The sequence below is a fragment of the Fukomys damarensis genome, unplaced genomic scaffold, assembly GCF_012274545.1.
Source record: "Fukomys damarensis isolate Sample0158 unplaced genomic scaffold, DMR_v1.0_HiC HiC_scaffold_2, whole genome shotgun sequence".
NCBI lineage: Eukaryota > Metazoa > Chordata > Mammalia > Rodentia > Bathyergidae > Fukomys > Fukomys damarensis.
In genome coordinates, this window is record NW_022900914.1 from 26406826 (window position 1) to 26426409 (window position 19584).

The window sequence follows — 19584 nt, forward strand, 5'->3', positions numbered from 1 at the left end:
AAGGCAGTCAGCGGCACCAATGAGCTAAATCCCCACAAGTACTTTTCTATTAGGTATTATGTGTAATCTGAAAAACTTCTTAAAATAAACTATTTTTACATAACAATAAAAGTTAAAGAGGCGAGAGGCCAGGGTTCTAATGTATATTTAATAAGTTACTGTCTCAATCCCAAATGCCCCCATCTAATTTCACTTTTCTGGTATCAAACAAGTTAAAAATTTTTTTATCCCATTCCCTTAATATCCTCATAGGAAATACCGGATAAATCTTGGGACTTTCCAGACACTCTTGCACGTTTTGCTCGATGACCAAAGTTTTCGGTAGCTGAAGTTGAAGCACCCTTAAAAATTAAAAACAAAAAGAAAATGAAGCCAGGTGTAGCTGTGCAGGACTATAATCCCAGCTATTAGGGAGGAGGAGGATGGGAGGATAGTAAGAAAGCCTTTGGCATCTTAGTGATACTGTCTCAAAGTAAAATAAAGAAGGTTAGGGATTAAAGCTCAGCACTCCCTGCTTTAATTTATAGTACCACAAACAAGCAAGTATTTTTATCACGTATAATCATTACTTTCTAAAAAATTATGGTGATAATTTTTGTGTTTCCTAAAAATTCTTTAATTTATTGTACAAAAAAATATTGCAATTAACTTACTTCCATATTGCTCTTTGTAGGACACGCTGTTCTTTTCGGCAAAAGAGTTTTTCTACGAAGTTGGTAAGGACTATTTTGTGCACCAGGACCTGATTCTTCTGCAACCATATCTGCAGGTACATCATCATCTGTTATAAACCAAAACAATGAGAAAAATGTCAACCACGTCTTATAAAAGGTCTATGGATGTAGTAAACTTTCTTAAAACTTCAAATCTGGAGCAAGAAGGGAGAAATACAACTTTTATGTAAAATTGTAGCCAAATGATTGCCATCATTCAGACTTCTACAAAATTTGGAAGACATTAAAAAGAGAGACCAAGAATAAACTTTTGGTGCTGGAATCGCATGGGAGATACTAAAAATACACTAAAAACTAATGGTTTCTGAACATAGACCCAGATAAATATTTGGATTTGTAGAGACATATGCACTTATATTCCCTACCTTTTTTCACTGACAAAGCCTGAGATTAATGATCTTCTAAAAGCAATAAGCATCACTAGCAAATGATCTTGGTTTCTGAGTAACATTTCCTTTTCTTTTTTTCCTGAATAACATTTTTTTTTTTTAGTTTTTGAGACAGGGTCTCACTATGTAGTTGAGAATGAACTCACTTGGTAGCCCTGGCTGGTCTAGAACTCACAGAGATCCTCCTCCCTCACCCTCACAAGTGCTGGGATTATAGGAGTGCGCTACCGTGCCCGGCTTGAATAACATTTTCTATAAAAGGAGAAATGGCTGATTCCAAGGCTGGGGCAGGCATGTGCAAAAACCTGAATACCTTGTGGCACAAATTAAGAAAGTACTCAAAGAACAGTGAGGACAACTGAGAAGAACATACCAGCCAGATGAAAAGACTCACACTTAGCATAAAAATTAATAATGAAAGTAAAAGGATTACTCATAGAATAGCAACTAAAATATCTATTAATATAAATAAATGAGTACTGCACAGTACATTTCAAAGTCGCAGGATGAGCAGGATATTTAAAGTTATCTCTCCACAAAACACTTAAGGAAAAAGGAAAAACTCTACAGTGGGGATGCCATTCACAGTCTTAACCAAGTGTTCCAAGTGAGCATCATCAACAGGACAACCTGAAATTGTGTGCCATCTCACCGTGTAAATAAAATCATAGCACTTCTATGATAATCTGAATTGCATCATGAAGAAACATTAAACTCCAATTAGTTTTAACTTGTTCTATAAAATAAACTCATCTGTAACTATTAAACTAACAAAATCATGAAAGGTAAGGAAAAGTCTGAGGAATTGTTCCAGACTGAAGTATTTGTTCAGGATTGAGGGAGAATAAGGAGATATAACAACTAAATGTAATACATGGTTCTGAACTGCATTACTTTGCAGAAAGGATACTATTCAGAAAATCAGTGAAACTGGAATGAAGTTTAGAGATTATAACTTAAGTCAGTATTAATAATGTTCCAACAGTTACAGTATGGTTATTAAGAGGAATTTTTTTTTTGTAGCAAGTATGCATTGAAGTACCAGGATCAGACTGGGCAACACACGTTGAGAACTCTTTTTTATGGGTTGGGGGGAATTGGGGATCGAATTCAGGTCCTTGGCTCTTTCCAGGCAGGTGGTGGAACCACTGAGCTAAATCCCCGGACCCACATTGAGAAATCTTAAATGGCTTAGGGAGAAAACTGTTTTATCCCTCTAAGCTGTTCCGTATGTTTGCCTTTTCAATACCTAGCATATTTTGCCAGGTATGGAGATATATGCCTATTAATACCAGAATTTGGTAGGCTGAGGCAGGCGGATTGTGAATTCAAGGCTAGTCTGGAATACATAGTAAGACATTTCTCAAAAACCAACCCAAACCAACCAAATACAAATACCTTTTGCAGGTTGAGGTGTACGAGCAAAACTACATTTCTTTTTTTCCTTCACAATTCCAGAGTGATTTGTTCTTAAGTGTAGATTTCACTAGTAATTTTGGCATATGATTGATTTCTTTTTATTAGCTTTTACCCTTTCACTTTAAAGAAAGCACCATAGCTGAACTGCCAACTTTACTCAATGGGGCATTAAGTAAATTAAAGGTTACTTGAACAGAAGCACCGTCATTCTGTGGCAGTTAATCCAAGGCAACCACGAAGTGACTAACAGGTGGGTAGCATATTCAATTGGGTATGTTGGACAAAGGAATGATTTACAACTTGGAACAGCTGAGCAGTGTTTTTATTATGCTACTCAGAAAGGCACCCAACTTAAATCTTATGAACTGTTTAGTTCAGGAATTTTTCACTTTATAGTTTTGAACCACAGCTGACCCTGAGTAACGGAAACTATGGAAAGCCAAAGTGCACATAAGGGAGGACTACTGCAGTATCTTATAATCAGTGAGCTGCTGAAAGGACTTGAATAACATATGCAAAATACTCAGCAGTGTGCCTTGCTCAGTTAATGTTCAATGATTATTCTAGATATTGTTACCTCAGATATTTGAGAAGTTATTAAGTATCACTTTCAAATGAAACTTGAAAGACTAAGCTTTCCATGTACTGCACCAGAGTCTGAAAACGTAGCCTGTGTGATATATATAGTTAGGTATTCATGGAATCATGTTTTTGAGATCTAACATGTGGTTAACTTCTATAAATGTTTCATGTGTGCTTAAAAGAATTAGCTACACTTTTTAGAGTACAGTTTCAACATATCTAAAAATCAAGCTTTTCAGTCACGTTGATATTTTCTACACCTTTTATTTTGTTGGGTATGGTAATGGCTTGATTTCTCTATTGGCTTCTAAAAAAAAAGGTGCTAACATTTCCCATGGCATTTCTAGGTAGTCTATTTTTAGCCTCTAAATTTGTTTTATATACTTTTTTTTGCAAAGTGGCTTTGAATTCATGGCAATCCTCTTGCCTCAGCCTCCCTAGTGCTAGGATTATAGGCATATGCCATCACACCCAGTTGTTTTATATAATTTGAAATGATGTTATTTGGATACACATTCAAGATTATTCTCTCTTCCTGTTGAAATATTCCATGTATCATTATGCAACTGCTTTTCCTGTGCTTGCTTTGGCAGGACATATACAAAAAAATGTAATTGCCTTTCCATAATTAAGCCTTTTGCCTTAAAAATCTGTTTATGTCTGATAACAGTATTTTGCCTTTTTTTGATAACAGTACTTTTAGATCAGCTTTTTGTTTTGTATCAGCCTAGTATTTTTTTCAGTCCTGTATTTTTAACCCTACTTCTGTGTTTGGATCCTCTTGATCATTCACTGATAGATTTTCTTTCTTTTTCAACTAAAGGATAGCTAACTTGAAATTTAACCCATTTAATGCCAGTTTCCATGATTATACTGTGAATTTTTACAAGTGGACGTGATTTCCTTTTTTTTTTTCTTTTTATTGAGGTTATTGGTACAATCTAGGTATACAATACAATTATATTCATCATTGGGATTCTGTACCTTTACATAATAGGTCTTGATTCTCATTTTTCCCCTTGTCCCTGCCCTCCCTTCACCCGTGATTTCCTTTTTCACATTGGCTTGTTACTTCATAATTCTTGATTTCCCTCTTTGGTACCAGAGATCAAACTCAGGACCTTGTGCTTGTGAGACAGGTGGTGGTAACACTGAGCTAAACCCCTGGCCCTTAATTTCCTTATCTCGTCAATTATTTTATAAATATATTTCTAGACCCACATGCCTGGGCTTTGTGTAAGCTCTATTTTGCAAAGACCAAAGGTCACATGTCCTATTCCTGTGTGTACACTAAAATTCTACCCAGAATTCAAAGGACACACTGTACACTGCGGATCAAAAGGCCCTTATGCTGCTCCTATACAGCAGCACAGCAGAACTCACTCTTCTGACTTCTCTTTCTGATATTTATGAATCTCTTCATCTTCTTTCTTACCTTAGAATTCAGTTACATACTGTCTTTTTTTTTTTTTTTGGTACCAGGAATTGAACTGAACTCATGGACTTGTGCTTGCCAGGCAGATGCTGTGCTGCTGAGCTACACTCCTGGCCTGTTACGTATTTTAATATTTTTTAGTGTTTCTGCATATGGAGGTGACATATCTTTCGGCTGAATCTGCCATGGTGCCAGCAGTCTGTTTAACGCTCAAATGCACATTCTCAAATATTTTATCCTATACAACTCCTTTCCCTCCTGACCTTCACCTGACCTGTGTATTACTGATACCCACCCATCCCATTTTAGAGTCCCTTCTTTCTCACCATCACACAGCAAATATTGACACTGAAAAGCAATAGGAAAAAGGTGTGTTGGCTAACTCAAGTACAACCTTAAATTTACAGTAAATAAATGTAAAACGCTACATGATTTGAACTGTGTATTAGAGAACTTTTAACTTTCCATTCATAAACATTGTCCTACTGCAAAACATTCAAAGCTTAGTTCTAAAAGTACATTATTATACTCTCTGCTGAGGTAAGGAATCTGTGCTAAATTTCCATATAGTTCCCATAATTAATTACCACTGACTATTCTGAGAAACAGGTACAGTGCCTAAAAGATACATAAGGGAAAGCTCACTTGGCTGCTACTGAGATAAGAAACAAAGAAGGAAGCTTAAAAACAAAACTTCTAGTCATTAGTGTTTTCTTTATCTTTTAACTCTGTAGAACTGAACACGTACCCCACATTCCTTACTACTGTTCTTTAGTTGACTAATGTTGTATTTACTTTTTTGGTTATGTTAACTAACATAACAGTTTGGTAACAAAACCAAACTCCAAAGACAAAGGTCCTCTTGTATAATCTTTAGTGTTTAGTGCTATGCCTAGTAAGAAATCAATAAATGCTGACTCTCATTTACAGAGAACCATTTAATTTCATTCAGGTTTTCCCCAGAAGCTATCACTAAGTGGGAAGCTATGATGATCTTATTCCTACTTTAATGAAGAAATAAAAAGCCAGACAGGCATTGCTTCAACTTCTATCTCCAAATCCACAAACTCTTTTTTATGTGTACTTATTATTTTTTGTTACCTTCTGAAATTATAAAGAAGTTTTCCCCCAAGACAGACCTGGTACACAATAAGCAATCAAAAAAATTTGTTAATAAGCAAAACAACGAATAAAGCCAATATCAAAGGTCCATGGCAGCTGCCAAACTGGATCCAATCCAAGAACCATGAAATCATGAAGGATTACAGTTTTCAGCTAACAAGTCTAAGAGGAGATCTTAAAGTAATTTTTGTTGAATTTTAAACTTTCATATCTAAATGTAAAGTTATAATAGTTAAGTTATAATCTAAGACTACTAAAAAAATTCCCAATACTACAAACTTTCACAACTATAAGAGAAACCCAAAGTTCTATACCAGGTATGTCAACAGAAAACATAATCTATATATGTAACCTTAACTTTTCTAGTAACTACATAAAAAGAAAATATTGAAATCAACATAAAATTATTAATAAGACATTTTTACATTTTTTTCATACTGTTTCTTTATTTCTGAGACAGGGTCTCAACTATGAAGCCTAGGCGGGCCTCAAAACTCCTGGCAATCCTCCTGCTCTCTAGATTCGTGAGTGCTGGAATTATAGGCATGCATCACCATGCCCTGCTCATACTTTTTTTTGGAAATCAGTATGTATTTTAACACGCCATGCCTCAATTCAGAGTAGCTGTATTTCAAGTGCTCAACACTCATATACAGCTATAGTGGCTGCCCTAATTGGACAATGCAATCATCTGTATCTATATATATCACACATACATATTTCTCATTAAAATTTTATTAGTTACTTTAAAACATAAAGTTAATACCATGCAATTTATGTATTTTCCAAGCCAAATTACCCAGCTTTATTAAAGAAACTCTTCATAAACAATCAATGGCATTTTAGGCAGGACATGGGCACACAACAGTTAACAGTAGACAACTTTTAAACTTTTCTTAGATGGACTACCGAAAATTAGCCATTATAAAATTCAATGAAGTCTTCATTTGATGCTCTGAGTAGGGAAAGCTTATAGAGCGATGGTTGACACTTCACATTTAGCATGTTAACACCTTTTCACAAGCTGACTCTGATTTTCAGGAAATGAAATGAAAATGGCAGAATTATCAGTTTGAAGATACTTTATCGAACTCGGGACCTTGCACTTCCAAGGCAGCCGGCAGAACTCCTGAGCTAAATCCCCGGCCCCTTGAAGATATTTTTTGCTCTTGTGGGACCCATCTCAATGTCACTGGAAAGTTCTGATTCCTGACATATTAGTACCACCACTTTTTGGGAATCAGGTCTCAGTAGGTTTCTGGGCTTAAGGTAGTAAAGTCGATGCTGACAGTAGAAAAAGAAAGGACATAAAAATGAACTTGGGTGTTTTCCCATACCACAAGCATTTGTGCCAAGGTGGCCACAGATGTCAACATCAGGAAATCCCTCCTCCTGGGAGCCAAGAGGAAGTCTGTCAAAAATAGCAAGGTAAGATGTTTTTCCCCACACTGTATTAGTGACATATGCTCCTTTCCCAAAAAAACATGAAGTGTTCTATATGCTAATAATAGCTAAAAAAAAAAAGGAAAGTAAAATTTTGCATTTTTATAAAACTTGATAAATAGTATTTCAAATTGTACAGCCACCAGAAATAGTTATCAAAAATGCACACACTTCACACTTGGCATCTCCAGCACCTTCTGCTTTTTGTGCCTAGTCAGTTTGGGCCTCTCCATCTTTGGCAGGGTTATCCTGTCCTTGCTTGCGTGCATTTCTCCCTTTGAGCACATTCTCTCCCTTCTATTCAGTGGTCTTTTTAGGCTTGGACTCTGACTTTGGAGGAGCAGGTTTAGCAGACAACCTTGAGGATCTTCTCTGTGGCTGTCCTTCACCTTGGCTTTATCTCCTTTAGCATCTCTGTCCATCCTTTCTCTTGGGGATGGTGGCGACAGTGGTGAGTCACAGGCCTGGATGTGGGATGCAATGGTGTGTGGCTCTGGTCAGTACAGGGGTAGTTCTCACCTCTTCTTCTTCTGCTCCAATATCATGAAATTTAGAAGAATAGTAAACCAGGTGTGGTGCCCCACATCTGTAATCCCAGCACTGGCTGAGGCCAGGAGGATCACTGCAAATTGGAGGCCAGCCAGGGCTACTTTGTAAGTTCAAGGCTTGCCTGAACAACACAGTGAGACCTTGTCTCAAAAAACAAAAACAAACTAAAAAGCTATACACATACAAAACCATCAAAATTGTAATTTATAAATTTTTAGACTTTACCACAAATCCTATACATCCTTTAAATACACTAGAATATTCACTATTAATATAATCACAGGGTCAGGTATGTAGCTCAGTGGCACTGTAGCTGCCTGGCAAGTGCAAGATCCTGAGTTCAATTCCTGGTACCCCCCCGCCAAAGATGTGAACCACAGGTAAGTAAAGCCTTCTGGAGAATATGCTTTTTAAAGTAAAAAACTGTCTTGGAAATCTTCAGCATTAAATAGCATTGCAAATTTTTATTAGGATTCAAGTAAGAATTTTAAATCTCATTGGATGTGGTGGCACACACCGGTAATCCCAGCACTCCGGAGGCTGAGGTAGGAGGATTGCTGTGAGTTCAAGACCAGCCTGGACTACATAGTGAGTTCCAGATCAGTCTCAAAAAACAACAACAACAACAAAAAGAATTTTGTATTTCTCCACTGAGGCCAGCAGAATACCTTGATTTTAATATATTCATAACTATCTTAAAGACTTGCAAAAAACTATACTACTGATTGGCTGGGGTTTAAAGTCTATGCACTTAGGTTATAAACTAACTTAAATTTAGAGAATAGTTTATAGAAGTTAATATTCAAGAGCCCTCCCTCTCCACTTTAAACAGTCCAAAGTTACTTACCCATAGACACAAACCGAACTGGAAACTCAGACAAATCTATGCTACTAACAACTGTGTGTTTAGAAACAGCTCCCAGTCTCAGTGCATAGAGCCACACTTGACAACTGTTTCTAACACAGTTGGGAATGACCACAGCTTTTCTCCAATTAAAATAATTTAAGAATAAACTGAACTCAAACAAAATTTATTTTAAGTACTCTTTAAATATTTTACTTAAAATTTAAATTAAGGTAAGCAATCCAAAAGTAAAGCTAGTATTTAGAAATTGCATTTAAGCAGGGGAATGGGGGAAAAATAAGAAGCAAGACTGATTATGTAAAGGTATAAATTTCCAATGATGAATGTCATATTGCATACACTAGATGTACCAATAAAATTAAAGGAATAAATTGCTTTTAAAAGCCTGACTTGCTATATTGAGATGCTTCTAATATTTTGTAATTACACATTTAAAAAAATTAATTACCCAGGATATTGCTATGTAATACTTTTATAAATATATTCAATTATATACACATGTACACATTTGGCTATACCATGTAGCAGAGACCAAATGCTGTAGGATATTAACACTCTAAACTTAGACTTTACCTTGGAAAGAATGGATAGGTGCTGAAGGGTTTTACAAAGTATAATGATGTGGCTGGGGATTTAGCTCAGTGGCACTGTGCCTGCTTTGTAAGTGCAAGGTCCTGAGTTCAATCCCCGGACCAAAAAGCAAGAAAGGAAAAAGAAAGCATAGTGATGTATTCTGATTTGTTTTAGGAAGATCAGACAAACAACACAAAAACAAGTGAAAATGGACAGCATCGTTGGTGTAAGTCCAATTAAGAAGCTATGGCAGCAGTACAACTAAGAGATGAAAGTGAAATGAATTATGGTAATAAAAAAATGACAAAATTTCATAGTTTTAGCTTGATGAAAAAGAAAAAAAATCTCTGATTTTTTTTTGTACCGGGGATTGAACTCGGGTCTTTGCGCTTGCTTGCAAGGCAGGCCACCAAACCGCTGAGTAAAATCCCCTGCACTGAATTTTTGACAACTACTAATTTAAGGCTTAATGCCCTTGGAAATACCTAGCTTGATTTTCATTCTTTTCTGTCATGTAACACATTATGGTATCCCAAGATATTTTCCCCCTATTTCAGAAAAAAGTGTAAAATAGCCTCTCTCTGAAATGGAACATTAGCCAGGTGTGGCGGAACAAGACTGTAATCCCAGCACTCAGGAGGCTAAGGCAGGAGGATCACTGCGAGTTCAAGGCCAGCCTGGGCAAACCAAAATTAAATAAACAATTTACCCCAAACAACAACAAAAATAAAACAAAACATTTAGAAATTCTTCTACTTTCACATTTGCCCATCCATTTCTGCATATTCATTACTTCCTGAGTGTCAAAGTTCTTAAGTACAGGGCTGGGGATTTAGCTCAGTGGTTCCGCCACCTGCCTCACAAGCACAAGGACCTGAGTTCAATCCCAGGGACCAAAAAAAAAAAAAAAGTTCTTAAATACAACATTCTACCTTAGTGAATAAGAAAAAATTATTTTTAGTAACTTTCACCAGTTTTAAGTATTTCCAACTTTAATCCAAATTAACTTTTGTTAATTTCACAGAAGAAATATCGATTTATTGAAAGAAAAAAAGGCAGGTGCATGAGGCAGGGTGTGGGGTGGCACTAGGCCTTACAATTCTTTTTCTTTCAGTCACACAGTTAAAACCATAATTTCTGGACTACAACACGATTTCTAGTAATCTTTTTACACATCATTTAACAGGAAAGGCTAGTAGTTTTATTGATGAGCTCTCAAGATCCACTAAAGTTGAGTGAAACGCTAAAGATTAGAAAGCTAGTAAGTGGTAGTGTAACAATTTTTAAGTCACCTAACTCTAAGTAAAAGGTTATTTTTCATTATAAAGTAATGTGGAGTTTATTACAATCAGTGCAAGTGATAATAATAATGACAGTAGTTGAAATAAAGGTACCATCAGTACAACAGTGTACTGGACATTTGCTGAAAATGCACATGTATACAGGCACTACTGCTTCAAGTGTTTTACGTATGTGTGAATTCCATGAGTCCTCCCATTAACTCTATGAGGAACATCTTATTCTTCCTATTTTATAGTGGAGAAACCAGGCACAGGAGTTAAATTTTTGCCCACAGTCACACAGTACTTAGCAGCAGAGGCACAATCTGAACTCAGATTGTCAAGCTCCAGAGCCCCATACTCTTCTGAGACAGGTTCTCTCTCTGAAGCTCAGGCTGGCCTTGGACTCACTAGGTAGCCTAGGCTGGTCTGGAACCTGTGGTGATCCTTCTGCCTTAGCCTCCCCATGCTGGGATTACAGGTGTGTGCCACCACACCTAGTTATCAATTATTTTTTTGGTACCAGAGACCTTGCGCTTGCCAGGCAAGTGTGGCATCATTGAGCTAAATCCCTGGCCCAGGAATTTTCATTTTTTACTACAGCATGAATATGAAGTATGTTCAAGATACAAGTTATAAAATTTTGATATATTTCACTTTTTGAGAGGGTGTCTCCTTAAAATTGTCCAGGCTTGCTTTCTTGCTTAAGGGATCCTCCTTCTTCGGACTGCCAAAAAGCCTCAACTACAGGCACAAACTACTGTGCCCAACCCTTTTCATGATTTTTTTTCTGTAGCATTTTTTTCCCCCCAGTACTGGGTATTAAACTCAGGACCTTGCGCTTTTGAAGTAGGAGGTGGAATAACTGAACTAAATCCCTGGCCCAAGATTAAAAAACATACAAACAAACAAACAAACAAAATAAACAAACAAAAACCCCGAAGTACTACTCAGCCATAAAGAATCAGAAACTAGAGATATTTATAGCTAAATGGATGCATATTGAGGCCATACTTTTAAGCGAAATAAACAGGACACACATGTAAACAAAAAATTGTCTCTCTGGTGTGAGAAAACTGAAAGTGTAAATGAGGACCAAAATGTATAATAAATAATGTGAAACAGGAAAAAAGGTTCAAAGGGGATGGGGAAGTTGGGGGGTTGGGGGAAAGGAAGGGGAAAAAAAGAATATGAAAAAAGAACGAAAAAAACAGCTGGGGCCTGGTGGCGCCTGCTTCTAATCTCAGCACCCGGGAGGGAGGCTGAGGCAGGAGGGTCGCTGTGAGTTCCAGACCAGCCTGGGCTACATAGTGAGTTCCACATCATTCACAACTACATAGTGAGAACCTGTCTCAAACAACCTAAAAAAAAAGTAGGAAAAAAACAGCTTTTATAAATACACTGGGGTGGATGGGAGGAAGGGGAATGGAAAAAAAAGAACTAAGATATATCATGTATAGGTACAAATTTCCAATGATGAATGTATAATGTATACCTAAAATGTACCAGTAAACTTAATTTTAAAAATTCTGTTTTAGCCAGGTGTTGTGGTGCATGCCTATAATCCCAGTATTTGGGAGGCCGAGACAAGGGGAGCGCCTGAGTTCAAGGTCAGCCTGGGCTCCATAGTGAGTTCAAGGCCAGCCCAAATTATGTATCCAGACCCTGTCTCAAAAAGAAAAAACAAAACAAAAATACTTCATAAACATACCAGGCACTGTAAAAATTATTTCATATATCTCTGTATTTGTCATAAAGAACTAATTATTGGTTCAACTTGCCTATTCTGTTCTAAGGCATGTTATATATTTTTACATATACACACATATATAAATTTAGTGACACTGGGGATCAAACCCAGGGATGCTCTAACACTGAAGTACACTTCCAGTCCCTTAAAAAAAAATTTTTTTTGAACAAGGTTTTGTGAAGCTGCCCAGATGGGACTTGAACTTGTGATCCTCCTGCCTCATCTCTCAAAGTGTTGCAATTATAGGTGTGCACTATTGCACCCATCATACACACACACACACACACACACACACACACACACACCCCTACATCTATTCACCATGGGCTTCCTTTGTAGAACTTTCATCTTTTTTGTGTCTACAAATGTTATTATCAGTGTCCAGTCAAATCTCATGCTCTTTTAAGCCCTTTCAGAACTTTCTCATCTCTGACTTTTTTGTAATTACAACTTGCGAAGTGTCAGAAAATTCTACTTAGTTGTATGACTTTGCACAAGTTAGTTAATCTCTCTGGACCTGACTTTTTCACCTGCAGAATTAGAGGGAGAGGCCAGACCAGAAGACTTCAGGGCATGCATCAACAGAATCACATGGCAGCCCTGGAAACCAGATTGCTGGGCTCCACCTCCATAATTTTTGATTTAGAACATTGGGGAGGAGTAAGAATTTGCAGTGGTAGCAAGTTCCCAGAATGTGCTGAACGAGGATTGCACTTTGAAATCCACTGGAGCCTAACAAAAAAATCTTTGCCAATGTAAAGGGAATGATTGGGGAGGGGGTTTACCAGGGATCAAACTCGGGACCTTGCGATTGTAAGGCAGTTGGCGGCAACACTGAGCTAAATCCCTGGCCCAAAGGGAATGATTATTACTGTTTTTAAAAGAAAGGAAGAGAGGAAAAGCGAAAGTTTTCTGTTAATGCTGTTGACATTTTCAAAGGTTTTAAGACAGGTAGCAATGTGTATGTAAGAAACTAGGATGCAACAAGAAGACTCCTTCAAAAATGGCAATAAACCAGAAGGCCTGGATTAGGGTAGTGAGAACAGGAAAACAAAACAATGCAAAAACATTTTGACTCACTCATTTACCCCTGGCCAATGCCATTATCCACTGGATAGCTACAGCCAGCCACACACATACACACAACTCCAGCCCCATCCACCCCTATTATCTAGAGAACATAAAACCAGGAATAACATTCTGGTATAGTGAAATAAAACAGCATTGTTAGGGATCCAATATTCAATTTGCTTTTTTAGTATATTTCAATTTTAAACTTTGAAAAATAAAAACTTGAGGGGAAATGACAGACTAAGGCAGACTCATTTCATCTCCAAAACTCCTTTATGTTATTAGTGAGGAAATAAAAAAAATTATAAACCACTACAACAAAGAAATCAGAATGTGGATAACCAATGTATAACATAATTCAGTTTTGTGGAAGATACAAAAATAAAAGAATGCTGACTGGTGAAGCAAAGTAGAAGGTATTGCCTAGTAAAGTATGATGAACCTATAGCAGAGTAGTAGCTGTCCAATTTCCTCAAAATTTTGGAGAAGCTTTCAACTCTGAAAATGAAAGTATGTAACAGAGGACAACAGTGATATGCACATCTGAAAACAATGGAATTCATTGTAAGTCAACAAAGTCAGTCAACTCTCTTCATTTAAACTACAAGGAGAAAGGTAGAAAAGAATAAACCAATTTCTAGATGTGCATACACAAAGTTACTCTCCTGTGTACTCTTTCTTAGGAAGTTACTTCAGGACGTATTTCAACAAAATTACAAAGAGTAAACATAAAAACAGAAAGATATGGGCTCTAGCAATTAAGAGTCATCTCAAAAAAGCAACCAAGGGAAGAAGTCTCAAAGAGTTTGAAGCAGGTCCAAAGAAACTAGTATAGATTGGAAGAGGACTCTAAGAATAAAGCATTGTGGAAAATATGGAAGTAAATTAGTAAGGAGTATGGAAAAACTCGAGGACAATAAAAGCAAAAAATGGTATTTAAAAAAAAAAAAAAAAAAGAAACCATCACCACAGCTAGTAATGATCCCTTTTGAGTGACCCAGGAAAATAACAATATTAGCTAGTAGAGAAAGATCTATAATTCTAGCATATAGAATATGTAGTGCATACTCAGCACTACAGAGGTAATATAGCCATTTTAACAAGAAAAACCCACTATATTTTCAATTTCTAGAATAAAAATGTACACACAAACCACTGAAGAAAAACTTCATCATTAGGATATTACATATCGTCAATCTTGATAATAAAGATGTAGAACTTAACCAATATAATGGCAAAACCATAAATGTCTTCATCATACAAAGAGGGTGTTGACTAGATACTAGATTATCTAAATTGAAGAAATATGAAAGGAGTAAAAAAAAAAAAATTTTATTTATTTATTTTTTTTGGTAGTACCAGGGATTGAACTCAGGAACTTGTGCTTGCAAGGCAGGCACAGCACACTGAGCTAAATCACTGGCTGAAATGAGTAAAATTTTTATAAAAATTTAAGAATGAGTTAAAGTTATATATGGATGAGATGGGTAGAGTACTATAAGTAGATCATTACAGCAGAAATCACTAGACAAGTTTTAAATGTGATAGAGACACAGTGGGATAAATGATGAGTGACAAAAAAAGATAGCATTATTTTACAGAAATTCATCTACTCAAAATTCACTGCTTTGAACTGATCTTTTAATCCATGTCACACTAAGGAAGTATTTCTAAGTCCGCATACCTACTAGTGCATTTGGATTTATTTTCTTTTTTCTTTTTGGTACAGGATCAAATTTGGATCCTTATACTTGGAAGGCAGGTGATGGAACCACTAAGCTAAATCTTGGCCCATTTGGATGTATTTTTTGAAAATTAAAAAACCTGCTGTTTATAAACTGTTCCTATTAACAAAGAACATGCAATTTATTTGACGAGAAAAGACATATATGGCAATTAACGAGCCAAATGGTTATTTTTATATTCCCATACACACATTGCTGTACTAGACAGAACCAGATCGTGAAACATTAAAGATATAAAAATAAGATGCTATATTTGTAATGCAAAAGATTTATACAAGAAGAAGTTATAGAAAAGCCATAGAAATTGGAAGTAGTTTAGAATTCCAGGGTGAGATTCGATAGCACAGAGACAGGCGTTTAGGGTTAAAATACAGATACATATGAAAAAAGAGAAACTAGGTGTTCAAAGAAAAGTGACATTAAAAAAAAGAACAGTGAAGAATAACAGTAAGGAATTCAGTGAACCTGTTTTAGAAGCCTCTATCATGGGAGAGGCACACTAAGCTAGAGGAGGAAATCTTCAGGAATTCAAAGGAATTGAACAGACATGTAAAAGTGCAGAGGCAATGGTACAGAATGGTACAGTCACATCAAACTCAACAAAATTATAAGATGGTAATCTTGGCAGCTGGGAACAAAGAACTGTAAGGCAGATGTAAAATTCAATTTTTGTGTTCATATGTGCAACAAGAAGATAGTACATATTTGAATTTTCTACCTACAAATTTTACCACTGTAAATGATATATCATGTTAAGTAACAGCAGATGGCGCCAAAATGCCATTAAAATTACTGGCTTATAAATGATTGATTGAAAAAAAAAACCACGAAACTCTGTACTGTTTTAGAACCAAAAAGTATAAAGTAGAAAAAAAATTACAAATTATCCAGCTTCTCATGTGTTACTCACACACTGAAGTCAATAACAATAGTATTCTACTAAAGCATACCTAATAAACCTTAACTGATGTGATTCCAAGTACTTTGAATTTTATTAAAAATTTATGCTTCTTAGAAAGGACTTACTAGTCTAGAAAAAATACTACTATCTACAAAATTAAAAATCCATAGCAACATTTAAATTCTTTATGGCATTAACAGAACAGAGCATAATATGGGTAATTTTAAACTATTGTTTACAGAATGTTTTTCTTATCTTGATTCTAAGATGTATAAGGAAGAACACCACCAAAATAAAACATATCTAAAGCTCAAAATACCAAAATGAAAAAATAAAATAAAAATTGGGGTTTAGGAAACAATTTCTGCCAGACAGTGGTTTGCTTTTATGATGATGATGATGATGATGATGATGATGATGATGATGATGTGTGTGTGTGTGTGTGTGTGTGTGTATGTGTGTTAAGATTAAACTAATTTATACTGATTGGCGGTAAAGGGAAGAAAATCTGGCAGGATTTTTTTTGGCGGGGGGCAGGATTTAAAAGCAACACACTCTGGGTGATTTACATAGAGAGAAAAAAAGCACATTTTCATAAATTTATATGGATGAGATCTCAGGAACTATTCTGCTCCAATCTCTTGTATACAAATAGCTAAAGAATGCTCTACTATGTATCTATACTTCTCAAAGTGTTTACATAGCTGTATTTTCAGAATGGCTGAGGGTTTACATTTTTCAAGCATGGGAACAATTTTAAAAATCATATGCCAGGTGTGGTGGTGCATGCCTGTAATCCCAGCACTCAGGAGGGCTGAGGCAGGAGGATCGCTGTGAGTTTGAGACCAGCCTGGGCTACACAGTGAGTTCCAGGTCAGTCTCAACTACATAGTGAGACCCTGTCTCAAGCTCCCCGCTAAAAAAAACCCCCCAAAACCCACATACATTAATTATATTATGTAAATAATATATAAATATGTAGTTCAGGTTGGCCTCGAACTCTCAGGGTCCTTTTGCCTCAGTCTCCTAGAATGCTGGGAATACAAGAGAATGCCACTACACCAGGCTTAGAAATGAGTTTTAATTTTAATCATTTTGATTAAAAATGACTTTATTTAAAAAAATCCTTAAAATAGTGCCAATACTTGGGACTGTTATATTAAGATCATGAAATAGGCTACAGTTCTGGGATATGATGTGAGACTGGATTCATGTATATGCTGAAATTTTCTAGGGCAACTTGGTCTAAACTGCTGGGTTTCTTTAGATAGTCCTGCCATGTATAGATGTTTCTCTTTTTCTGGCTGTCATATTATGTTTCAATTTTTCTAGTTGTCTGTAAAACTATAGAGTTTTCTCTTCTCCAATAAATCATAAAATACACTTGTTAGCTCTTCTGGGTTTTTTGAGACTGGTTCTCACTATATAGTTCAGGCTGGCCTTGCACTCACTATGTGGCCCACCCAGGCTGGCCTCAAATTTGTGGTGATCCATCTGTCTCAACCTTCTGAACACTGGGATCACTGGTGTGTGCCTTCTGTTTTTTAAATAAGAGTAAATGGGTACTAAAAGGGACCTTAAGAAACATTTCCAGGAATAAACCACTGTATGCATTTTAGAACTATGTTATGGGGGTCTGAAGTCTTTATTACTTCTGTGTTAAGATAAATGAAACTGCCAAACACTTTATTGCAAACAGTTAAAATACTTTTTATCATTATGTCCTAAATGGTTGTTGAGCCACTTGCCAAAAAGTGCACAAGCAATGGACTTCCAACTGCTAGGGTATTAGCAATTGGCTGTATTTATTTCATATGGCTGGCTAAGAAGTTTACATGGGAGAAATTTTGCCCTGAGCCATATCCTAAGGCTCATCAAAACTTTATCCTTTTCAGGAGAGATAAGTAAGATAAATTAAACCAAACAGAAGAGCTTATTCCACTGGAAAATAAGGGAACAATAGTTTTCTTCCTATTTTCTTTTTCCGGTAGTGGGGATTGACCTCATTCACGACTTTGCACTTGCCAGGCAGGTGCAGTGCCCCTGAGCTCCCTCCCTATTTTAAAATCTCAAACTGGGAAATATAGTAGAGGTTTCAAACTTAGTGGTACAGTATACTGAATCAGTGACCTGCAGGCTTGGTAAAAACATACACAACCATACTTCCTATGGAGTAGGTGTTATAAATGGCTTCACATTTGTTTAGATAGTCTGGCCATCTAGGGTCATTTCTTACCCTTCAAAGATAGGTAGGTCCAAGACAGTCTGGCCCTGTCCCCCTTAACCCCACAAAACTGTGTGTGTATGAAAGAGAGGTGGTTTTCTCCAGGTACAACTGATCAAGGGCTCAGGGTCAAATGTTGCATTATTTATGCTAGGCAGTCATCCCAGATCCTTCAGGAAAACTAACCTAAGGCCCATGCTGATACACCAAGAAAGACACTGCTAAAACTGCAAAAAGTCAGAGACAAAACTTCTCATCATGTGAGATTTGTTCTCTTGCATTTAGTCTAGATTGAGTCAGACCTAAATTGCGTTGAAAACATCTTGAATTTTCAAAAAGCTTCACTGCTCACTTTATACAACCAGAGTTGAAAGCTACTGGACTAGAGAATAACATGAAATTCGAAAGGAATTAACTAAAGTGGCGTGATGTGAAGTAGGAAAGAAAAGTGAAAATAAAAATCTAAACCTATCTACAAGGCAAACTCTTAATCTTAAAAATTTAAGTATAAATCTCAAGATTTGTGCACCATATAATTCTCTGGATCTTCCCTCAACAGTGATTATCACAGTACTTACCAAATGAGTACAACTTAATTACTATGACAAATAAAAAGACTTAGCCCAAAGCCTTACATTAGCTTTAAATGTTTTCTGTTGGATTCAAATCTGTTTCAATATAGAAAATAAAATCAAACTACTGTTAAATTTAACCAACATGAAGTAGCCTTGAGTTAAAAATGCCACAGATCTCTTGCTTCCACAGAAAAGCTAATGAGATAATTATTAAATTAGAATTCTATATTTATATTTTTGTTAGTAACAATCATTAGCTGATTTATAGATGTTCTGCTTTGCCAGACATGATGGCGCACACCTGTAATCTTAGGTGCTTGGGAGATTAACATATGAGGATCCCAAGCTGAGGCCAGCTGAGCAATTTAGCAAGACTATCAGAATAAAAAGGCTGCAAAGTGCAAGGTCCTGAGTTCAATCCCCAGAACCCCCCACTCCAAATAAAAGGGGCTGGGGATTTAGTTCAGTGGTAGAATGCTTGCTTGGCTTGAGACCCTGGGTTCAATTTCCAATACTACATAATAAAAACAAAAACTGTTCTACTTTAAAGCCAAAAGAGAACAGAATTAAATGAAAATAAACTTTAGTTCCACCTGAATAGCTCATTTACATGGCTCTGAAATAACACACTCATATAAAACAAGTGAAATCTATAACCAAATCATAAGGGCAGTTAATTGCTCTAAACAAACAATCTATTCTATAGATAGCCCCCAATGTAAAAAGGAACCTAAGTAAAAGATAGTAACTCTATATCAAAACTTCCCTATAGTTCTCATTAGACCTAATAATTTTGGGTTGTAGTACAAAATATTTTAAAGGTATGCCCCCTCCCCGCACCTTGCACTTGCAAGGCAGGTGCAGAGCCACTTAGCTAAAGCCCTGACCTGCAAATGGTTACTTTTTTTTTTTTTTTTTTTTTAGTTT

The 19584-nt window shown here is 36.3% G+C and overlaps 1 protein-coding gene and 1 pseudogene across 3 annotated transcripts in view; both read right to left on the reverse strand.

The window, feature by feature from the left end:
* Fbxo11 (F-box protein 11) overlaps positions 1-19584 on the reverse strand; it is a 77626-nt gene that overhangs the window by 22651 nt on the left and 35391 nt on the right. For 2 of the 3 annotated variants that reach the window (XM_010615796.3, XM_010615797.3), the window contains exons 1-2: positions 654-961; positions 260-341 (exon numbers count right to left, since the gene is read on the reverse strand). In XM_010615796.3, the coding sequence (XP_010614098.1) occupies positions 260-341; positions 654-761 (190 nt within the window). In that variant the 5' untranslated portion in view covers positions 762-961. Of the gene's footprint in view, positions 1-259; positions 342-653; positions 962-19584 lie in introns of those variants that run through there. The other variant, XM_010615795.3, reaches the window with a different exon arrangement.
* On the reverse strand, positions 7251-8524 carry LOC104856472 (annotated as a pseudogene).